The sequence below is a fragment of the Tursiops truncatus genome, chromosome 19 (assembly GCF_011762595.2).
Source record: "Tursiops truncatus isolate mTurTru1 chromosome 19, mTurTru1.mat.Y, whole genome shotgun sequence".
Lineage (NCBI taxonomy): Eukaryota > Metazoa > Chordata > Mammalia > Artiodactyla > Delphinidae > Tursiops > Tursiops truncatus.
The window spans coordinates 8,679,262-8,703,833 of NC_047052.1; the positions used below are offsets into that span (position 1 = coordinate 8,679,262).

General features: G+C 47.7%; 2 protein-coding genes across 5 annotated transcripts in view; one reads left to right on the forward strand and one right to left on the reverse strand.

Moving 5' to 3' along the window:
• LOC109550947 (transcription factor Maf) overlaps positions 1-24,572 on the forward strand; it is a 591,860-nt gene that overhangs the window by 356,909 nt on the left and 210,379 nt on the right. The gene's annotated exons all lie outside the window — the stretch shown is intronic.
• LOC117308988 (histone H4) lies at positions 381-695 on the reverse strand. Its single transcript, XM_033844447.1, has one exon. The coding sequence runs from the start codon at positions 693-695 to the stop codon at positions 381-383; it is 315 nt and encodes a 104-aa protein (XP_033700338.1).

A 24,572-nucleotide genomic window follows, 5' to 3' on the forward strand; every position in this document is an offset into this window, starting at 1 on the left:
AGTGGATACCGGAAACTGACAAAGAATGGTGGAAATTCTACCAGCTGGGTGCTATGGGGAAAGAGTGGGTCCATGTTTCCTGAGCTGTTTTTCATGGATGAGACGGACCCGAAGGCTGGCCAGCCATGCTGAATGGACCACACTCAAAGGATCAACTCATGGATAGGCAGACGTTCGAAAAAACAAGTGTGTAGGGATCTGGCCAATCCTAAATTTATCCCCGCGACTTTTGAATTCAAGAGTATTTTCCTTTAGGAGAAGGGTGCTGAATCATTCTTTTATCAGTATGAAGGAATAGCTCTTTTTTTTTTTTTTCGTGGCCCTGAGAAGGGCCTTTTGTGAGTAAACAAGAGCTTCACAGCCGAAGACCGCAATGAAACTTAGCCACCGAAACCGTACAGAGTGCGTCCCTGGCGTTTGAGCGCGTAAACCACGTCCATGGTGGTGACAGTCTTGCACTTGGCGTGCTCGGTGTAGGTGACAGCGTCGCGGATCACATTCTCCAAGAACGCTTTCAGCACCCCGCGGGTCTCCTCGTAGATAAGACCAGAAATAGGCTTCACACCACCACACCGGGCGACGCGGTGGATAGCAGGTTTGGTGATGCCCTGGATGTTCTCACGGAGAACTTTATGATGACGCTTGGCGCCCCCCCCCTTCCCCAGACCCTTTCCACCCTTGCCTCGGCCAGACATGACTGAGAGCTACTCCTAACCTCTTACAGCAGGAATAGCTCTTTGACATCACTGAAACTTAATGAATACATTGGGGGTTCTTCCTTTTCCTTTTCAAATTTCATGTGTTCTCAGTGTTCCCAAATTGGGTTGGTTTGGGTGTCATTTGTGACAAGTAATCAAGACCAATGTTGGCAACCCCAAGAGGCGGGCACAACTGGTCTTCAATGTCTGGTAGCATTCTTTCACTACGTGCTTCCCCTGACTCTGCAGGGGCCTCCTGCTTGCCTGTTCTTTCACTTTGATGTCCCACTGTCTCTACATCGTCTCAGTTGAGACACCATCCTGTCTTAGGGAGCAGTAGCAATGATGGCTTACAGGCATGAGTTCTGGATTCAGATAGACACAAGCCTCTCTTTGGCTGATGACTTACTGTCTTATCTTGAGCAATTATATAATCTTTCAGAACCTCAGTGTCCTCGTCTGTAAAATGGGCACAAATATTAGAAATTAAATCTCCGTGTTCTTAGGAAAGTTAAACTTTTCTCAGTCTAGTAGTTGGCATCTTGTACAGTCTCAATACCTTTAGGCTCTCCTAACTTAAGAATTATTATGACTTAATGTTGCGATTATTACTATTGATGGTAATCAGAGAAATTAACCTTTCATAGGGAGCTGTTTCACATTGCCAGTATGGATTCCTTGTGTTTAATCCATATATGTATTTGCTTAAGAAGTGCACCCTTTAAGAAGGGAATGACTGTTGTATTCTCAGGACCTGCCAAAGCCAGTCTCCAATAAGTATGGGTTAAAATAATGAACGAGAAGATAGTGGTCACCTTCCTATTGGTACTGCTGAATTTACCCTCAGGATAGGTGTCTAATTCATTTGTGCGTGACTTGGCGAGAAAACTTCCCTGCAAGAAGAAGGCTGGGGTAAGGGATACAGCAAATTATTTGCCTCTCTCCCGGTCTCCTAATAAACCAGCCTCTCCCAGTTTCTTTTCTAGCTATTCTGTTTTCTCTTACAAAGAATACTTAGGTGATGTGCCAATAAGTAGTGTATGAATACTTAATGAAGGTGGAATGAATTATAAATGGCATGGAATTTATCTACATTGCTTCCTTGCTGATGGCAGAATGGTGCTGTAATCTTCTCTCAAGACATAGGAGTCACTAGGTGAGAAAGTATCCTAGTTGATAAACTTAAAAATTGTTACCGGCTGCCATCTTAAGTTACATGGAACCCAATACCATGTGGCAGAGAGGAAAAGGTTTGACCAGGAAATGTGGTGAATATGATGCTGGCAGGAGAGAGATTGAGGTGGTCCCTAAGGGCACAGTTATTGCTAGAGTAGAGAACTCGGAATAAAGACAGACAAGGGCTTGGGTGAGAGTTGTAGTTACCATTTACTCATTGAGATTGAGTGCCAGTGAGACAGAGGTCTGAAAGGAGTCTCTCGTACTTTGATTTCAAGGAGAAGCTATTGAACGACCCTCTCCAGAGAAGGGATTTCTATGTCTTTCCTCCATCCCGAAGCCATCTGTCAACAGTGAGCTTCATAAATACAGTGAACGCTCATTAAGAAAAATAATAAATAATCCCCCACATCTCAAAGACTTGATGCACGTTTTTTTTCTTGCTCATATAACAGATACCTCTTTTGGGTGGCTCTCCTCCAAGTATTGATTTAGGGTCCCAGGTTCTTTCCATCTTGTGGCTCTGCCATCTTTATTACGTGGTACTAAGGAGGTTCTCTCTGTGTCAGCCAATCAGAGGAGGCACTAGCAGGGAGGATTTCATGGACCAGGTCTGGAAGTGGAGAATTTCAGCTCTGCTCACATCCATGTGTCCAGAGCTCAGTTGTACGACTGTGCTCCCTCCAAAGGAAGCTGAGAAATGAAGTCTAACTGCCCTGGTCAAAGAAGCGGCAGATACGATCATCAGCTAGCAGTGTCTGCCACATTTCTCAAATCTCCAAAAACATATATTTTTAGAAAATAATAGGGTAAATATTGTTGCAAAAATATCATGAAGTGTTTGCAAACTCTTTTTTTTAAAGAAATCCCTTTTATTTAACACATTAGAGTATAATTGCTTTACAGTGTTGTGTTAGTTTCTGCTGTATAACAAAGTGAATCAGCTGTACATATACATATATCCCCATATCTCCTCCCTGTTGCATCTCCCTCCCACCCTCCCTATCCCACCCCTCTAGGTGGTCACAAAGCACGGAGCTGATCTCCCTGTGCTATGCGGTTGCTTCCCACTAGCTATCTATTTTACGTTTGGTAGTGTATATATGTCCATGCCACTCTCTCACTTCGTCCCATCTCACCGTTCCCTCTCCCCTTGTCCTCAAGTCCATTCTCTACGGCTGCGTCTTTATTCCCGTCCCGCCCCTAGGTTCTTCATGACCTTTTTTTTTTTTTCTTAGATTCCATATATATGTGTTAGCATACAGTATTTGTTTTTCTCTGACTTACTTCACTCTGTATGACAGACTCTAGGTCCATCCACCTTACTACAAATAACTCAATTTCGTAAAGAAATCCCTTTTAGACTCTTGTGTTTGCATGCAAACAGTGGAAATTGTTTTAATTTGTGGGATGTTACACGGTGCTATAGTTCATCAGTTTTATTCGTATTCATATAGAATTCTCTTTGAACTGCATATATAATTAAGCCACAGGTAGAATGTGTGCACCATTATTGAACCTGTAGACAATACAGGATGGATAAGAAAGAAATGGAGAGTTCACTCATTGTTTAACCTGTGATAATAGCTTGTTTTATTTCCATCTACTCCTTTTCCTCCATGTAAAGTTTTCTACTGTCTCAAGGGTCAGTAAACTTCTTCTGAAAAAGGCCAGATAGAAAATATTTTAGGCTTTGCAGGCTCACTGCACAGAAGCAGCCATGGAACACGTGTAAACAAGTAAATGTGGGTGTGTTCAGTACAACTTTATTCACAAAAATAGGAGGGGGACTTGGTTTGGCCTGGGGGCCAGCGCGCCCAGCCCTGTAGCGTAATATGGATATAGAGTACGGATACAAAGCCTCGAGAGGCCTGCACACCTGCAGTGCTCGGTAAATCATAATCTGCTCCACTTGGCTTGAAATGAATACAGTTCTGTGACTTCAAGTCATTGAAAACGCAGTGGATTCAGCGGGTTCAGAGAGGGATAGCAAAAGTCTAGAAGCATAGACCTTAAGCAGTAAAAGATGTTTATAAGCATAGAAGGCTTGGGGAAAGGGGATATTTTTACTTATGTCTTTATTTCCTCCCCAGTCGTTTGGATTTTTTTTTCCAATGAGCATATTTTCCTATTGTAATAAAAAAAAAAAGGTTACTTTAAATGTATGTATTTCCAACTTTTTGCTGACTCAGAAAAGAATGGTGCATTTCCGTGCCGAACATGTGACTGATTTTCATTTTTCAATAAGCAGCTGCAGTTATGTTTCAGAATTGGAGCCTGAACCACAAAATACCACTGAAAAGAGTTTAGACAGAGCCCGAAAGGCTTCAAGGAAGGCAAGGTCTCCGCTTCCTCTTTTGACAGTTTAGCTGACCGAGACACTGATAAAGGGGAAGAAGAGTGGTCTTTGAGGATTTCCTCTGGTCCCTCTGCTGTCACCCTGCTCAGGTCCTGGAGTGATCTCATCAGCTTCGTGTGGACAGGCAGGGTCCCTGTGCCGGTACACAGTAGACGCTTATCAGTGCTTTACTACACGCATTACCTAACCCTCATTCCCCGTGAGTAGCCCAGTCGCTGGCACGTATTACACGCTCGTTAAATGACTACATACTGGATTTAATTGGAAGGATGCAGCAAACTGAAGGTAGTGGATAGCATTGTTTTTACAGGCCAGGTTGCCTTATTCCTGTCTGAGTTCTGGGGATGCCGCATTCCCTACTAGAGTTACAATAAAGAGACACATTTCACGAGACTTTAGGACTCTTGCTGTGATAGGTAAGATTAGCTTGTGTCAGGTGACATGATTAACCTAAATGAACCCGAGACAGCATCCCGTGAACATTATCACGAAGAAAAGGAGATATCAGTGTCTATTGTCTGCTCTGGTGATAAACAGGGTTTTTCATCAAGATTCCTTCTCATTTATTATGTGCTGCCTGCTGCTTTTCCAAAATAGAGAAATGTAAAACTTTAAATGCGTCTGCATTTTTTTCCCCCCGATTTCAGTTTTTATCAGCTCCTGGTTTCTCTCTTAATTTCTCCACGGAGTACAGTTCTGATTACTATCCATCTACCCAGATGTCAGTCAGATATCACACTTTCTTTGTTAAAAGAGGAATATAAAAGCCGGCCAAAACGATAGCCTTACAAAAACCACATTATAACACAGCAGCTCTGTTTGGACTTTAGGACAATTGTAGAAATCATTAGAGAATATCTTCTTTAGGGATTCAGCGTGTTTGTTCTCCACTAGATTATTATCAGAACAGGGTTAAAGAAAAGAAAAAAAACCTCGTTATTATTTGAATCAGTTTACAGCCACTCATGAATTACAAGCTCACACCCGAAGGGGTATTTTCAGCTTAATGGAAACAATTCATCAAACACTTCGAATCCTTTACCAGAGTCTACGTTGATAGATGGACACTTCTTTAATGCAGGTGCATTTTACGGCAGCCCGTTTCACACAAGTTAGCATCTGTTAAAAAGTAAAGCCGTTAAAAGACACTTTTCTGTCTAATAAGGGAACACTGCAAATGGCCTAAAAATCACAGTTTTAGAAATTGTGCTAAAATGATGGTGATGGGAACGCAAGTGGGCCTATTTGTTTTGAAACAACACTTTCCTGGTCTGCTCCGGGTTTAACCCGCTGAGGTGACACGTCGATTTTCAGGGAGCGCTGATATTAATGGAAAGTAACACTCTTGGCATTGACTGCGTAATAATAAGGGAATCGTGTGGAAACAGGAACATGTGTTTCCCCCAAGGTTTTCGGTGTTGTTGAAGAGAAGAGCAGTCGTTTAAGATACGGTTATGAATCCTGAGCTCTTCTGAAAAGAGATAGCAGCCCACCTTAAGAGAGAAAGTTAAAATCTTAAAACGTTGAAAACCCATAAGCATGCATGGCCACTGCTGAGACTTCTCTGGGGGAAGGAGAAGAAAAGGGGTTGAGATCTAATCTTGGACATCTAAAGATGTCTTGGGGTAAATTATAGCTCATTAGTGCCGGAATGGAGCTTAGAATTCATCTTGTCCAGCTACCTGTCTTTTACAGATGGAGAAACCGAGTCCCAGTAAAACAGTAACTTCTCAGAGGCCACTCAGTGGAAGGGGGTGGTCCAGGTCCGCCTCCGACTGCATCTGTCCTGGACTGGTTTCACCCTGGGCTGTAGCGTTCTGGCCTTGCACGTGGTCATTGCTTAATAAACGTTTGTTGCACGCTCGTGCGAAGACGTGCTCTTTTTAACTCCTCTAGAATGAGTTGAAGGTAGGAAGTAGAACTCAGAAAGTTGGGTGGAATGACTTTGCAGGACCAGGCAGCATTTTTGAGCAGGTGGCACTCTAGCTGGGAAAATGACAAGGAGTCACGGTATCTCAGCCAGGGCGGGGGGCAGACTGCCCTCAGCGATGATGTCTTGGGGAGGGCGGCTGCTTGGCCAGGAGGCTCCCAGATGTGCTTGAGATTCACACTGGGAGTTCAGGCTGCCATTGGGGCTTCCCAGGCAGCAGCAGTTTGCAGCAGCTGAAGGTTGGGGAGGCAGGTGGGAATTCAAAACCTCCCTGTGCCCCTTGCCAGCTCCATGTCTTGCCTTGTCCTGCGACTCTCAGCACGTTACATGTTCTCCCAAAGCCTCGCTGTACCTCTCGCTCTAAATATGAAGTAACCCCGACCTCAGAGCCTCCCTTTGAGGGCTGTGTGATCATATAGGGGGCTCAACGAATGTCTGTGTCAGTGAACTCACTTCATTTTAGAGAGAGATGATTTGTTGAAAATTCTGGTCCTGAATGAACTATCCGTACTTTTTTTAAGGAACAGAAAAGCAGAACGTTTTATGATATTTTGTTTCGATCAACTTGTTTGACTCTTGAGAATTTTCCGATTGGATTATGCATAACGTTCGGCTGGATCTGAGAAGCCCCAGGTTATGGTTATGGGGCTTCTAGATGTTATGGAAGGTTCTAGATGTCCAAGCAGCCAACTCGGTCCCACTGCTCGTAGCACCGCCCGCCACACACACACGGTCCTCTTTGCAGTTCACTGGCCACGACACTGTTGCAACCAGATGGTCGTTCAATGAGAGCGAAATCCTTGCCTTGGAAGCTTCTCTTCTCTCAGGCAGTTCCTCCTGCCTGCGTCGTGCAAGGCAGGTGCAAAGGGTGCTTCTCCTAGCCCTGCCTCTCACCGTGTTCCCCTCTAGAGCAGGTCACCAACTGTCATTTATTTCTTCTGTCTTTTTGAGGCTGGTTTTTCTCAAAATAAAAGCTAACTCACTCCTTAAAATCTAGTATAATCTTACCCACAGCCTCGCCAAAGACAAGCATGGTCGTCGCTGTGTGTTTCCATTACCTGTTTTTGTGTATGTGAGTAGCGAGCACCCTGCAGACATCATTTTGAATGCACCCACTTTATAATATTGAGCTTTTCCCCCACGTTGCTATAAACGCTTCCTAAGCCCATCTTCGTTTCTTGAAGGTAGCATTTAGAGCCACGGAAGAGCGCCTTCAACCCCTTGAATCTATAATAAGGCATTTACTGTGACAAAGCATTTCCAAACCTTTCTCTCTTCCACCATCACAACACTGTAAGTTTAGTATGGGGGGAATGTAATTTGTCACCCAAACAGGATCACTTCTGGAGGTGAAAGGGTGCTATTAATAAGCATGCCAGGGCAACAGGTGTGACCTGGGGCTGTCCTGGGCAAACTGAGACGTGGTCACCCCGGCTAGGCAAGACCGGAGCCATTTCAGGTTACTGATGAAGAAACACAGAGGGTAAGTGTTCAAAGACGCAGCTAGTGAGTGGCAATGCTGATCTCAGAACCCAGGACTTCGGGCTCCTAATCTAGTGTTTTATACACCGTACCCCGGTGCAACTCTGCCGGATCTGCACAGCTTTGTAAATATCCTTAGAGAGACACACCCTGGTGTTTATCAAACAGATAGCATAAAATAATATCTCTCTCGGTCTCCTCCTTTCTTTCTTTCCTTTCTCTCTTCCTTTTCTTCCTTTCTTTCTCTCTCCTTCCCTCCCTCCCTCCCTCCTTTTTTCTTTCTTTCTCTCTTTTTTCTATTTCTTTTGGACCACCAAGCCAGGTTCCTGGTATTTTGTGGAAAAGGCGTTGTCTAAAGAGAGGTGTACTATCGGGGATTAAATGCCCCTTTAATAAAAGTCAGTGCCTGATGTATTGTTTTTATTAAGGATGATCTGCTTGGGAGAACGGTCTTATGTACTTGCCTTAGTGTCGTATAAGGCTAAAAGCTGATCTGAAATAACATCCCCAATATACCACAATCAGAACATTTAAGGAGCAATTATAATAAAAGGGAATAAGGGAATTGGACTATTTCAAAACCACCTCTTGTATCCGACAGGGATGAGGGAGAGTCTGACGGACCCTGGTCCTTTGCCACCCATCAGTCCACAAAGACCGTTCTGTACACCTTTCCGTCTTCTTCCCTGACTCAGTGGAAGGATATTCTGCCGCAGGGTCTGCAGGTGCCCCTGGCAGTGGCATGTGGTGGTGAAGGGTCCAGGAGGGGTGCGTGTGCGTCTTGGGTTAGAGCTCGGGTTCTGGATTTAGCCTTCTAAGGGTTCTGAATCCCAGCTGAGCTACCAGCTCCGTGTTTCTGGACATGCTGTATTCCCTAAGCCTTTGGTCTCCTCGTCCGTAAAAAGAGTCGCTGTGAAAAGTGAGTGGAAAAATTAATGTAATTACCATTTCTTTTTTTCTGGGTGAGAACATTTAAGATTTGCCCTCTTAACAACTTTCACGTATATAATACAATATTGTTAACTGTTTTACGAGGTGATGGAGGTGTTAGCTAATACTGTATCTGCGTGTATCAAATTAACACGTTGCACACCCTAACCTAACACAATGTTACATGTCAGTTATATGTCAATAAAGCTGGAAAAAAGAAGGAAAAACAAATAGTGCTTCCCACAGGAACCGTACATTAAAAAAGCCAGATCCATATGTAGTTTGGACATGCTGTTTTTATCACCATTATGCATTTTTGCCGGAAACTGAACTACCCTCCCACATACAGACACCAGCCATGGTGTTTCTATCTGGGGCTGTTCTTTCAAAGATTCCCCCAAATGTCAATTCTCTTGGCCTGGGCGCTGCAAGTGGCAGGTGTGATTCATCAATGAAATCAATCTGGGATTTCCAGTGGACTCTGAAACGAGTTGCTCTGATAAGCGAAGATTACATGAGCTGGGCAGTAATCTGCCAAAGTCCTTCAAAGCAGTGTTCCATGCCTTCTCAGCGGAGCCTGCGTCCAAGAGGCAGCGCTCTGACTTTGGTGTCTGAGGGATAGGGCTTCTGTCTCAGAATTTCCAGTGGTCCGCTAAGCATGCTGATATCCTCCCCCAGTTGGCCCAAATCTTCCCACAGAAATCTTCTGACCTTGGGTAAAGAGGACACGGGCTCCTCCTCTTTGTCAGGTGCTTTGCCCTGACACTGCCTTACGTAATTCTCAGTACAGCCCTTTAAGACGCATTCAGCGATCCCTCCTCTCCCCTTGTTTTCGTTATAAGGAAACTGAGGCTCAGTTGAAGAACTTGCCCGAGGTTATCCACTTGCTGAGTAGAAAGCCATCCTTTGAAACTGAGTCAGCCTGACAGTGAAAAGCCATGTTATTTTTCCTTCATATTTTCATTTTCATTATCAAAGTAATATATGTACGTTGTAAAAAAATGTTGAAAGCCGAGCAAAAGTATAAAGAAGGGAGTAAAAATTATCCAGACTTCTAGGCTTAATCAGTATTTTCATTTTGCTATAAATCTTCTCCTGTTTTTTTCCTCTGGGGCTCTGTGTGTGTGTGTGTGTGTGTGTGTGTGTGTGTGTGTACATGCAGTAATGATACTAAAGAGGGATTTTACTGCGTATCGCAGTAAAATTTGATTTTGTTCTTCTCATTGAATATTCTCCTTTGAATTTTTCTATCATTAACCATTATTAAATAATCTTTAAAAAACAATGGCTTAACAAGCTGTATAACATTTCTTCACACACACTTGTGTATATATACACATATATCATAGTTAATTATTCCTTTCTATCTTCAGAAATTTCGCTTGCTTCTCGTATTTTTAAATCGTAAATAGCACGTAGATGAACATCTCTGTTTAAAAAAAAAACCTGATAGCAGCAGGTGGTTCTGTCTGTTGTTGAGTGTCTTCCATGTGTATGTACCCTGTTACCTGCATCATTTAATCCTCATAGTAACCGCATGAGATAGGTGTTAGTGCTACCATTTTACTGACGAAAAAGCAGAGGCTTAAAGAGATGAAATACATCATCCAGACAGACGCAGAAAACTTGTGACAGAGGGAGAGTCAGAGGCAAGACTTGCTGAAGGTCAAGTCTGTATCCCCTGCTGCACAGCTTCCCATCAGAGCCGTGTTTGTTTCTCATATGAGCCTGGAACAGGCCTTGCTCTCCAGTTTTTGGTATCGGTGACTGAATTGACCTCCATGAAACATACCCTTCCTCCAGACACGTGCAAAGTGCCTCATTTCTCAGCCGTTTCGCTGCCCCCTGGGATGCCCAGGCTCAAACCACCCCATCTGGCTGCCCCCCAACTCAAAAATCCCCTGGACCATGGGACTGGGATATGGCCCGGCCAGCCAGCTGGGTCCACACAGTGGTAGGTGGCAGGGAAAGTGATTGACGTGAAGCATGTGTGTTTGGCGGAATTGGGGTAAGGCGGGGATGACTCTTTTAAGGCTCCTCCCCAAAGAAATCTGCCATCTCTGAAGTTGCAGCGAGTGTCTCAGTTTAAGGATTTTCCCAGCAGGAAGCAAAGTGACTCCCTCCCTGTCAACTTAGACACCAAGCAGAGAGGCCGGAGAGCATCTCTCAGTTTTGCTTCTTAGCCCGACTGCCTTGGATCACAATCGTCTTTACTCGGAGAGTGAGCTCAGCACAATGGTCTTGCACTTGTCACCTCCCTCCTGTCCTGTGAGACTCTGTCCTTAATCCCCCGATCGGCATTCCCCAAAGACAAGGATTTCTGTGACACCCCCGCTAGTCTTCTGTCCACACATGCTGCAGGCTGGGGACCAGATGCCTTATGCAAATTGACATAGATTAAGTCTCCCACTCTCTGATCTCCCACTGTGGCCAGGACCGGATTCCCCCAGGTCTCTCAGGTGAGGTTTTCCCTCGGGGGAAGCAGGCTTTCCCCTCTCAGCCCCTTTTGCGTTTCTTACTGCTTCTTGTGTTTCCAAGGCCTCTATTCAGCCACACTGGCTATTGGGAGATGGAGTTTCTTGCATAAAATAGTATTCTCTGGGCCCCGCTCTTGATGAAGCTCTTTTGAAATCTTGCTTGGATTTTTTGGTCGCTTCCCTAAACGATTTCAAGGATTATGTAATTGCTCATAAGTTGGTCGTCTTCTTTCTCTTCAAAACTCCTTCGACTCCTGTTACTAGTTTCCTGGGGCTGCTGTCACAGATGACAGCACAAATCTGGTGGCTGAAAACAACAGAAATGTATTATCTCGCAATTCTGGGGACTAAAAGTCTGAAAGGAATGTGTGGGCAGGGCCACGGTCCCTCTGAAGGCTCTTGGGGAGACTTTATTTCATGCCTGTCTCCTAGTCTCTGGTGGCCGCTGGTATCCTTGGCTTCTCTTGTCTTGCGGCTGCCCTCCAATCTCAGTCTCCTCTTCATACTGCTTTCTTTTCTGGGTCCCTCTGTGTTGCTGTCTCCTCCTTTCTCTTATAAAGACACCAGTCACTGCATGTAGGACACACCTTAAATCCTGGATGCTTTCATCCCAAGATCCACAACTAATTACACGTGCAAAGACCCTCCTTCCAAGTATGGTTACATTCTGAAGCTCTCAGCAAGAATTTGGGGGAGATACTCGCAAACTCGTTTACAGTTCCCTACATCTTCCTTCTTGCTATGAAAGGGAGCCAACTGTTGTTTTTCCTCTCCTCCCTTTCCATGCTGTACTTTCATATAACTGATAATCCCACCACCCCTGGGACCAAGAAGGGGTCTTACAGATCATTCTAACCTAGAGCTGTCTAGTAGAACTTTGTGCAGTGATGGAAATGTTCTAGATCAGTGCTGTTCAGTGTGGGAGCCACTGGGCACATGCGGCTCATTAGCACTTGAAACATGGCTAGTGCCACTGAGGGACTGGCTTGTTCATTGTAATTCATTTATGTTTACATTTAATTAACCACAGGTGAGTAGTGACTACCACTTTGGACAGCACAGGCCTGGTCCCACACTACTTCCTAAAGCTGGGAACCAGAGGCCCAGAGTGAGCATGTGACTTGAACCGTGGACACTTATAGCTTGGTAGAACTCTCTTCAATTTCAGGACTCGGCCAACTCTGGCCCACTCCCTGTTTTGGATGGCCCATGAGTTTAGAATATTTTTCCAGTATTAAATGGTTGATAGAACGATCAGAAGAAGGATAATTTTTTATGACCCATGAAAATTACATGACCTTCAAATTTCGGTGTCCTGAATAAAGTTTTATTAGAACACAGCCACACCCATGCTTTGGCCCATTGTCCGTGGCTGCTTTCCCGCTACTCCAGCAGAGTCGAGTAGTTGCCACGGCAAGTGTATGAGCCACAAAACCAAAAGTATTGACTACCTGGTCCTTTCCAGGAAGAGCTGGTGACTCCGGCTTTAAAGCAGTGAGTTTTAAACCTCTTATTCTCCATTTTTAACTGAGAAAAGATAGGAATTTGGGAGAAAGGGAAAAACATGTCCCCTTGCAACTGCCTGGCACAGGGGAAGTGTTTCATCATGTTTAGAAATTGTATAGGAATGTCAAAAGCGCAACGAATCGACTGTTTACTTTGGGGTGGTTAAGTCACAAATCTTATATTGCAATGGTGTGAGCATCTCACTTTTTAAATTTTTTTTTCAAGATGGAGAATAAAAAGCTACCAGGTACGAGTCACCTGTGCTGCACCTCTCAGCCACAGATATTGTAAATGTGCCGTATTTACAGCCAGGACAGAGATTCTGCATGATGGACAGATGAGTGACCCCACCCATGCAGGGACATAGATTTTAATTAACCCCTCCTTCTAAATTGTGAAGGTGCGAGCACAGTACAATTCAGAATCACTACAGACGACGATTAGATCAGTGACAAGCATTCACTAAGGGCTGCCGTGAACGTAGCCTGGGTGGGCGTGTAGGGCAGCTTTTTTCTTTCTGCTGCGGGTGTCTCTTTCCCACAAGAAAGGCCAGGATGCAAGTGAGTAGAAGTGATGGTGTCGTGGGGACAGCATCCAATCTGCTTTAGTTAACACGTGAGAAAGAAAACAGCAACCCACATTCAAGCTCCCGCGTCGTAGCTGCTATCGTTAGACACGTGATTGCTTCGCACTGGGGACGGACACGTCTTGCTGGGACATCTCCTGCATGCCCACTGCGTGCTCGGCCCCAGCAGTTTGAAGGTGGTCCTCCCAGCCCTTACACTCAAGCTGCCCACCTTCCAGCTCTGGGCACGGCTGAGGCCCGGGCTCGCGTCACTCTGCTCCCGGGCAGCTCGCGTGGGGCCCAAGGGGGCTGCCCACCTGGGCAGGGAGGGCCCCCTTGGCCGTTGTTCCTTCCTTATTATTCTTAGAAACATGCCACCTATTGCTTCCTTCCTCCATCCAGGTGGTACCACACAACTCGAGGGAAAGGAGAACTTGAATCGTGTCCAAAGGGAAGGAATGTCGTAACTGGGGAAGTGGAAAGTAGAACTGAGCGCAAGGAATCTGGTTTTGACTGTGCCCTTCCGTTCCCCAGACTGTAAACAGAGACCTCGGTGAAGCGCCTGGTCTCCAAAGGGGGAGAGAGAACAAAGCAAAGCAAACGACACATGCAGTGTGCAGGGCACGGGGTTTGGCTCATGTCATTGCCCGTAATTAATACCTCAGCATCCATCTCTCTGGGTCCCCCCAGCTCTGTGCTTTCTATTCCCATGCTGGGGTCCGTGCTGGCGCTTGCCCTGTCTGCTTTGCCATCTCCTGTCCTCTCTGTCTGTGACACCCCATGGTTTTGCATCTTTGGACCAACTGGAAGAGGGCAGGCTAGATTTTTTTAGCAGGATACCACTCCCTGCAACTCAGTTTTCTTATCCAGACAATGAAGAGAGTAGTAAATAATACCTATCCCACAGGGCGGCAGCGTCAGTTAAATAAGCGGGTACGTGTTAAGCTCCAGCTCAGTGCGCAGGCCATGGGGGTGGTTGATAAATGCCTCTTCGTGGTAAATGGACGAATGGATGAACGAAGGCCGGGCTGGGCAGCCAAGTGAAGAGCCCTAGATGAGAGTGTGGAAAGCACAGACTCCACCCACTCTGCCAGCAGCATCTCTGAAACAGGGTGGGGTGTGGAGGCCTGAGGTCAAACCTCATCCTGCCTCTTTTCATTTATTTACCAATCTTGGGATTCCTCAACTACACGATGGGGACAATAATAGTACCTGCTTTCTGCGATTGTCCCAAAGATGAAGAGTGAGTGTACGTGGTTTGTAACACAGTGCGGGTGTGTAGCACATGCTCAATTAACACCAGCTACTAGGATCAGTATGGCTAGTATTATTTTTTCTTAGCACCTCTTTTTAGCATCTCAGTGCCTCCCTGGAGGGCACATATTACCCAGGCTGCAGTGAGGGGGGATGCAGGGAGAGGCTGACTTGTGTTCAGATTCCCATCCCTGCCTCCTTGCTGTGCAGCCTTAGGGATCTGATTTGCCTTCTCTGGTCTCCTCCCCATTGGCTCTTCCGTAAAATCGGAGACACAGTCCCGCCTGCGGGATTCTCGGGGCGATCAAGCGAGGACCGTCCACAAGAACCACTGACGCAGAGCCGGGGTTCAGTAAATGCCACTTGCCGCGGCCAGATCCTTACATAATTTTCCTCGGCCTCCTCAGCGCTGTTATCTCCCTGGCAGTGCCTCCAGGCCCTGCCTCTTACCCACATGCCCCAGTTAATATTTCAGACGTCCAGAGTTTCTAATTGTGGCGAAGCCTGAGAGCCACCTAATCCACCCGTGTATTAACTGCTCTGCTTCCAAACGGGGGCCTCTGGACCCCGGACTGACACTTGCTGAGTTAATAACCACTCGATTCATTCCTTACGCCCTGTGCAAGAACCCCGCAAGCTGCGGGGCAGCAATAACTCGTGTACTTAGAAATGCAGGAGGGAACCCCCCCTCACAAAGCGCCTGGGCGCTTGGCATGTGGGAACCCCCCGGCCCCCCGATGTCACAGGCCTCCGCTGTGCTCTAAAGCCCATTTACACCCAGCGTCTCCAAGAGACAGGGCTTCCAGGGGATGGCATTCCAGCCCCAGAAACCCACGCAGCAGAAGCCCTGGCTTCCCGGTGCCCCAGGCCGACTCCGGTCTCCACACCCAGGCCTCCTAGGAGCCTGGGCCAGCAGCCCCCACTGGGGCGGGAACCCCTGCCTGGCCTGCATCCTTTGTCCAGGGGAAGCAGAAGGGGAGGCTCCCCGTCCCTGCCCCTGGGGCCCTCTTTCCAGCCGAGGCAGAAGTTTCTATTATAAGGGGGGAAAGGAAGTCTTGTGATTGAGCGATGCCCGCAGCCCGCCTGCGATTTCTCCGGGCAGATGCTGCAGCTGGTGTGGGGTTTGGGGGAGGGTCTGGGCTCTGGAATCTTCAGGAGAGCCATAAGGGGTTCTCAGAAGGCAGGGGTTCGGGTGGCCGGGACGGTGGGTGTGCAGGGCCCCCCTCTGGGTACATCCTCCATCACGTTTGTCTCCCTCTCTGTAAAGTGTGACCCAAGGTCACATCAGTCCCTCTTTAAATGGAGTCAGAGACTTTCCTGAAGCATTTTGAATGGGGCACATGGCTTTGTCCAGCACCCCCGGATAATCCCAAACAGGCCACATGGTGGATTTCCACCCTGGGGTCCTCTTGTTCCTGTGATGTCTGTCTTTTTTTTTTTTTTTTTTTTTTTGCGGTATGCGGGCCTCTCACTGTTGTGGCCTCTCCCGTTGCGGAGCACAGGCTCCGGACGCGCAGGCTCAGCGGCCATGGCTCACGGGCCCAGCCGCTCTGCGGCATGTGGGATCTTCCCGGACCGGGGCACGAACCCGTGTCGCCTGCATCGGCAGGCGGACTCCCAACCACTGCGCCACCAGGGAAGCCCTGTGATGTCTGTCTTAACATTCTCCTTTGAGAGGAGAAATCCTCCACTCTTAGCTGACGTGTAATCTGCCCCAGGTCCCTCTGCTAGCAAGGGGCAGAGCCAGGGCTCCAGTGCGGGCCACTAGGACAGCAAAGCCCCATTGCTTTTCTTTCCTTGCAGCATGCTCTGGTCCTTGCTGCCGTATGTAAAACATGCAGACGTCCACAGAGGCGCGTGTGCACACACAACCACGCCCATATGAGCACCCGCACACAGCCACGCACCCGCACACACACACACAGCCGCACACACGCACACAGCCACGGACCTGCACACAACCACGCACTCGCACACACGCACACAGCCACACACACGCACAGCATTCTGCTGTACTTAGTCCTCGTCACGTGTGTTCTGGGTGGCCAGGACCGTTGCTGACGTTATTAAGAATACAGGGACCCAAACGACCATCTCACACCCGTTTAAACAGCTTCTGAAAGCAGCCCGACTCGTCCCTCTAAAGTGCAAGATTTCTGAACAAATAGTCAGATCTCTCACTTTCAAATGAGTAGCAGCCCTTGAAGAGTCACCTTGGGCAATTACATGGTCCCCGCGGAATAACGCTGCTTTGCTTAAGACCTGCCTCGTGTCACCTTTTTAGCTCTGTCACTGAGCAGGTGTGTTGAGACTCTCACCAGGCACCGGGCCCTGCATGCCATGGCAGAGTCCTGGGGACGCCAAGGTGACAACCCAGCTCGTGTTTCCAAGGGGGCGCAGTGTCCTCCTGGGGGCACGTGGCCAGTTAAACCAACACAGAGACAGTGCGGCATGTAGCAAGATAGAGGTTAGCCCCGGGGTTGCCCTTTGCAATATCCTGACAACTGGCAAATCCTCTGGGAGTGAACTCAGTTTGGGGAAGCCCAGAAAAGTGAGTTACAATCAAGTCTAGTCAGTAAGGTGGGAAATAACCCTTTGTGGTGAAAAAATGAATATATGAGGAGTGAAAACAGAGCCGCAGAAGCACTTCTTGTGTGTAATTAGCGTAGCGCATGCCAGTGGCTCACAGTGGTTTTGGAAGAGTGTCACGCACGTGCCTGACACGCAGTAGGTGCTTTGGAGATGTGTAAACGGACCTATGTTAGAAATAACCTCATTTTAAAATAGGCTTTGCTCTTTTACAAAATGAATCACGGCTTCACACACCTCAGTTCCCCAAAATACCTGAAATCAGGGGGCTTCGGATTTGCTTCCTGCCTCCTTCCTGTGTCATCAATTTTCCCAAGGGGCGGTCCCCTTCCCTTTGAATCTAAGACTGCACTCTCCTTGCCGGCCGGGTAGGACTACTCTTAGAGTCGCTGCACAGCACGGCTTTGTCCGTTTTCAGACGTTTGAGCCCCAGAGTGGCGAACTTGTTGGTTACGCTGAAAAATAACCCCGGATGTGCAAAAGACCTACTGACACTGGTCGACAGAGAGACGTTTCGGCCAGTAATTTTGGGGAGTCTGGCTTCTGGTGAAAATGCTGAAGCCGGTGTACTCCTGGCATGGGAGCTTGAAGGATGAATTTGGGGACAAAAGAGAAATGCCCCTAGAGGTAGACTAGGCAGAAGAACTGCCGCTGGCTGGCTGTGCGACCCTAAGGAGACTGTTCCTGCCACCTGGGCCTCTGTTTCCTCTTGGGAAAATGGGGATGAAACGTAGCACCCACGTCACGGTGCAGCTGTAGGAGTAAATGAGCGGACGTGCATGACGTTTCGGGTACATAGTAAGAGCTCAAGGACCAGTAGCCTTAGAAAGGCTTCTCTGTTGATTGCATCTGTTTGATCACAGAAGGTGCTCGTTTTCTTAAGTAGGAGGCGTTGCCTTTGAATTTGGGAAACATTGAGGCTTTCAATCCATCGTTATAATTTAGAGGAGGATGCTAAAGAAAAAATGTGTGTATGTGTGGACGTGTGTGTGTGTGTGTGTGTGTGTGTGTGTGTGTCTGTGTGTAAGTGGAGCCTTAGCAAGACAGGCGTCGCATGTTAAGGCACGCCTGTCTGGGACAGGTGGAGCCTTCGTCAGCTCTGTTCCCTGCTCCACACTCTGCTGGGGCCCAGCACTGATGGCCCCCATCAGATAAGCAGCCGGATCCGGGCCCCAGAGAGGTCGGATCCCATCAGCTGTTACAGACCATTAACGACTCATTGCCCCGCGGGAATCCATTCCGTCTCGCTACTGAAGCATCCCGTGCCTGGATCTAGACTTCTCTTTAGATTTTAATCCACAAAAGCTGGTCTCAGGAGAGGAGGACAGGAAAGGAAGAAGCTTACCTTTGTGGGTGTTCTACTTCTTTCTTTATAATCTGTTAAAATGTAACATTTATATTTTATTATGTAATATTTAATAGGAAATGAAATATTTATGCATTATGATGTTACCTATGAAAACATCATTCATTAAAATAGCTTACCTATTTAAATTATATATTAAATATATCCTATGTATTGAAAGTATATACTTTTATAAGTATAATATATAACATAACAAAGTAGAACAGATTCTTTAAAACATAATATATACATTTAACACTTGGCTCTTGTAAGCCAGTACAAGCCAGTGTAGTCGTGAGCTGGACGGAGCTTCCTTGTCACTGGGCCTTAAAGAGCCAGTTGTTAAATTTTCCGGTATTTTGCAAGCCAGTTCACTTCACATTGGTAATTTGAAATTAGCCACGGTGGGAACATTTACACCACAGAAATCGGCAAACATTGCAAATTAGGGTTTCCCTCTATCAGTAAGCCAGTGAGCTTCTTGTTAAGTATTTATAAGCATACCACTGTATGTGTGTGTGCATATAATGCGTGTGTGTGTGTGTGTGTGTAAGCTTTGTTGAGCCTTGTGTTAGTCACCACACCTATGTTATTTTACTATTCTACTTCTACTGTGGTCTTCTGATACTGGCATTTCCTAGTTATGTGATCTTGTGCAAGTCACTCCATCTTGCTGGGCCTGGTGGGCAGTTGCCCAGGTTGTTGACTGCACAATTCAAGGAGCACTCTTCACATCAGATCCTATTCACCCCCGGGTCTTAGTTCTCTCACCTCTACAATGGGGAGAACTGTCACTACTGGATAACCTCACTCTGAGGATGCTAATAGATCAGGACACACATGCTCAACACCTACGGGGGGCGGCTGGGAGAACAGGGAGTGGAAGGGACTGGGGACATATGTCCTATCTAAAGGAGCAGCTCTAGTCCTTCACTGCTCTGTGGAAATGCAGGGGACCAGTGATGTTGGATGTTTCTGATTTATTAAGAAGGAAGAAAAAAATCGGGATTTTTAAAAAAATGTAAAATTTTCTGAGTTTCCAAACGCTGTGAGTCTAAGTTGAAGCAGTCCCTGTGAGCTGCACAGAGTAGGACCTTTCCTGTTATAGTTTGAAGCTCTGTCTCTCTCCGCTCTAAGTTCTTTAAGGGACTTTGATTTCTCTCATCCCCATTATTTTAGAGTGATGCGCTGGAAAAGCCTTGCTTCTACTATGTGGCTGGCAGATAACTGGTCCCCAAGAATCTCAGAGCTACATTCTGAACAACGGAAACAGGCCACAAACATGGTTCTGAGCTTCCTGGTGGCCAGAGCAGGAAGAAAAACACAGTTACATAGTCGTCTTAGCCCAGGAAGATGAAACTGTGCCAACCCCATCCTTCAACTAACTTTCTAAGTCTAGTTGTATTTTTTCTGGTCATACTATTACATTTTATTGGTTGTACTATCTTACTTGATGTATTTCCCTTAAGCTGCTTCAAATCCTTTGTGGAAAAAAGAAGTATAAATAACTTCAGTCACCCTTTGGCAACTGGAGACTTAAGATTCACAGCTCTGACAGTCCTTGAATCAATACAGAAGGGTCATGAGACGTAGGGACGTATAGCTTTGCTGAGGCTCGAATTTGAATCCCACGCTGGGCTGTGGGCTTCAGGAACGTATAAGAGGAATTCTCTTACCTAATGTATGCGTTTGCCAGGGCTGCCATAACAAAGGACCTCAGGCTGGGTGGTTCAAGAGACAGAAATGCATCACTTTACGGTTCTGGAGGCCAGACGTCCGAGGTCAAGGTGGGGCAGGGTTGGTGCCTTCTGAAGGCTGTGAGAGACATCTGGTCCAGGCCTCTCCCCCAGCTTCTGTTTGGCCACCATCTTTGCTGTCCTTTGGCTTCTAGAAGCATCGCCCCAAGCTCTGCCTTTACGTTCACATGGGCTTCTTTCTGTCTGCTTGTCTGTGTCCAAATTTCCCTGATGTATCAGGACACAGTCATATTGGATTAGGGGCCTGTTCTCCTCCAGTATAACTTCACTTTAATGAATTACATCTGTAACAACCTTGTTCCCAAATAAGGTCACATTCTGAGACACACTAGGGACTAGAACTTCAACATATGAATTCTGGGGGTAAAAGGGGACACAGTTCACCCCGTAACTCTTGGTAAGGAAACGAAGCCCTGCTTAGCATCAGCTAAACCATGTGCTTCCCTCTGAGGAACCCTTCGCACAGGAAGTCCTGAGGAGTAACATAAAATCATGTTTCTTCGTGCAGAGGAGCCCTGATCTTTTCAACCGCCACTGCAAGCAATGCAGATAAAATCACAGTTGAAGCCTACGAAAGTAGCTCCCCCAAGTCAGAAAATACGAGTTAGAGTCCATCAGGGGAGAGAGAGAGACATGTTCATATTTTGGTGAAGGTGTCTAATTGGAATTTTTAAGAGGAACTGTCAATAAGATCGCTCTGTATGTAAACAAAGATCCAGGGGCTTCCCTGGTGGCTCAGTGGTCAAGAATCCGCCTGCCAATGCAGGGGACACGGGTTCAAGCCCTAGTCGGGGAAGATCCCACGTGCCGCGGAGCAGCTAAGGCCGTGCGCCACAACTACTGAGCCTGCGCTCTAGAGCTTGCGAGCCACAGCTACTGAAGCCCGCACGCCTAGAGCCCGTGCTGTGGCAACAAGAGAAGCCACCGTAACGAGAAGCCCGCGCATCGCAACAAAGAGTAGCCCCGCTCACTGCAACTAGAGAAAGCCCACGCGCAGCAACGAAGACCTAACGCAGCCAAATATAAACAAACAAACAAACAAACTTATGAAAAAAAATCCGAAGAGATGAAATGATTTATCCAAAGTTACCTATGCGTGAAGGACCCAGGAAGAGTTTAGTGTTTAATAAGAAGATATTTAATGTATGTGTGTATCCTCTTTAGATCTATTTTGTGCTCCCTACACAAGTGAAGAAACTAAGTGTGGTGCAGAGAAGTTCAATAACTTGTCTAGTGTTACTGGGCTAGGATATGGCCCAGGTGGCATTCCGATCTAGGCTGCTGGCTCCGCAGCCCTTGCTCCTTAACTACTCCCCTCAGCCTGTGTCTTAGAATTCAGGACGCAGGCTCACCACCGTGCTGCCTTCGTTACCAAATACTGGGGCTGCCCTAGTTGAGCACGTCGTGCACTGCGCAAAGGGGCTCAGCTGAAGGGCTGAGTGAGGACGGAAATTCCCCTTGCACACTAATCACGGAGCTGTGTGCCCTGGTGGGGCGGGGGTGGGGGGTGGGAGGGACCCTGTTCTAATTCAGATAAAGGTACTGTGTGCGGGTTAGTTGCAGCCCTGCGGGTTACCAAGATACGAAACAAACAGTAACTATTTACCTACTTGGATTTAAGTCAGCTTGCCCAGGGCTAGTAAAAAGGAGGGACATCTTGTTCCTGTCCCAATGTCCACGGCAAGAATTTCCCACTGGCCCAACCCAAACTCACGTATACACTGAAAATCCAAAGTGCCTTTACCCTCCTGAAATGTTTGGCAGCAGCGAGGAAGGCCGGTTTTGGACGCCACGGCCTCCTGTGACCCCCTCTGGGTCTGGCAGGGAGATGGGTGTCAGGGGAAATAGAACTCAAGAGTGGTGGAAAGGAACTTACGTGTCAACCCCCGTCTCCCACGAACGGGGTCCTAATGTCTGATGTCTTCAAAGGTTTAATTGAGAGAATGAGAGACCTTATGGTTTGGTGGAAAATGAGGGAGGGAGGTCAGAGTGCCAAGGCCGAGGCAAGGGGGCAAAGCAAAGCGCAGGGTTTGGAATTACGTCAGCGGCCCCGGGCCACGCTTAGCACGCTGAAGCAGGCTGATGCTTACTTATTCAGGCAGAAGCGCAAATCAGAGCCAGCTGGAGCGGTAAGCTGGGTGCTCTTCATGCAGACAGCACCCTCACCCCTGCAGGGCCCGCTTTGATAGTTGCTTTCTTTGCGCCAACTCATCCCAACCTTAGGATCCTCCAAGCTGGGCGTTGGGCAGAACCAAGTAAAGCGTGGGAGCTGCAAGCCAGCCCCTTTTGTGACCGTCATCAGGCCTGGGCGGCTCCCTCTCCCGTTCGACAGACACTCCCTTAAAAATGTGCTTCGCGCTGGGGCACAGGAGCCATCTGGAAGTGGAGTGACTGCACGTGAGGTCAAGGGGAGACAGGCCAGGACCCAGGGTCACCGGAGCCGTGGGCAGGAGCAATGCTGCTGAGGGAAGGTCCACATCTGGGAGCCGTGTCTTCTAGGGGCAGAGTGCCCAGTTCGGGTTTGTCAAGCAGGAGAGAGTTGATGCCAGTGGCTGGTCGTCTCACTGAGACCCGGAGCCCCCAGCTCAGCCCAGAAGCAGGCAGCCGACAGGGTGGTCCCACCTCTGAGGCTTCCAAGCTGGCTTTGGGTGGGAGGGAGATGCAAGAGGGAGGGGATATGGGGATATATGTGTACGTATAGCTGATTCACTTTGTTTTACAACAGAAACTAACACAACAATGTAAAGCAATTACACTCCAGTAAAGATGTTAAAAAAAAAAAAAAAGGTAGCAGCAGGCTCTCTGAGCTGAAAATAGGGCCAGCTGATTTCAGTAGTAAATTATTCAGATGTTAATTGCATTGTAAACCAAGCCACTACCTTTCTTTCCTTTCCAACGCCCCTCATGAAATGCGTGTGGGGAGCTGGGAGAAGGGAATAGAAAGCCCAAGTGGGGAGTGGAATGGAAGGCCTGTGTCTGGTTTCTGGAATGAAAGGCCTGTGGTGGACGTCTGGCCTGAAACCCAGCCGAGAGAGGCAGGAAGACTTTGGTCTCCAGGCTGGAAGATGTTGGTGGGGTCGACACCAGGCAGCCTGCATCCCTCCCCGTCTCCTCTCTTTCCCACCCCAGCAAGCCATTTCAGCCGGAGTGACACCTTACGGTGACACCCTTTCTGGGGGGCTGAGCTGGAGGGCAGAAGCAGGAGTACACAGGCCTGCTCAACCATCTGGATATCATTTCGGCACCGGATACAGAGGGGACTGCGGGATCACAGTTTTTCCCTCTCCGCACCCCTGCTCTGACATCTCTGTTAACTGGTCCATGGGGGTGGGAGCTTGCAGGCCACAGTATGGAGCCCAGGGCACTAGGGACAAGCCACTCAGCCTGGCTCTGCCCACAGTGGGGTCTGAATTTACCATGTGCATCGCTTCCACTTAAACTGTGAAAAGCCAACCTGCTTCCCTCCCCTCTCTGCTGGTTCCTTTGCAAATGACTGCAATCCTAATTAAAAGCAAATTGCTTAACCTGGTGGCGTCCCAGGGCTGTGCTCCTCAGAAGGGAGGCCTCCTGCCAAGGGACAGAAGAAGCCAGGCAGAGAGAGGAACACGGGGCACACATAGTTGAGGAGACTGTCCCCTCCAGCGGTCCCCTTGCAGCACCAGCTTGGCCTTTCTTGGCCAGCAGGTATCATGTCAGCGGCCAGGAGATTTGTGTTGACTCATTACAGAATAATCTGAATTTGCCCAGAGATGGGCCAGTGTAGCGAGAGGCTCAGAGAGTTTCTGAAATCTGGAAGATGATGTTCCGGGTAAGGCCCCAAGGTAACCCTCCCAAGGATGTGCCAAAGAGAGGCATCTGGACATCCCCACTTCTGACTTAATTAGCTCTAAGAGGCATCACTTTGTGTACAGCACGTCTTAGCCTTGTTCTTAGCGAAATCAACTATTTCCAGAGTGACTAGTTCATGCGTTCCATGGGGCCTCCATCTCGCCGTGCATCAGGGAGACGTTCTGATGGCACGTGTTTCATCACGGCCTCTAATGACCCCAGGGCTGATCCCTTCCCTTCCAGAATCTTTGGGGAGCAGTCAGCTCTGTCTCTCCCCCTCATTCTCCCAAGCTAACGATTAAAGGGAAAATGTCACCTTGAGGACTCCAAGGTAGGAATGGGACGCCAGGATCCATGCAGCGTTTGTCCTGACACAGCTGAGTATCGAGCTGCTGGTCAGCTACAGATGGCTGCATGAAGCCAGTCTATATTATCATGTGCTGCCCATCCCCTACGGGTGAGATCTCTGAGACCGGTCCATCATCGTAGATGATTACTACCATGTACAGGGCTTGGTTGGGAGACCAGGAACTCCCCCACCCCAAGCCTTTGGATGCAGGTGGAGGAAGCAGAGGTACTTGAGTTGCTTCATCTATCTCACTCAGAGCTAGATTTCGAAAGCATCAATAGAGCCCCTTGGAAGTTGCTTTACAACAGAAAAGCTTTGAAGCAAGTT

Excerpts from the sequence above, each read along its gene's own strand:
- LOC117308988 (XM_033844447.1), bottom strand. The coding sequence starts at position 695 with ATGTCTGGCCGAGGCAAGGGTGGAAAGGGTCTGGGGAAGGGGGGGGGC.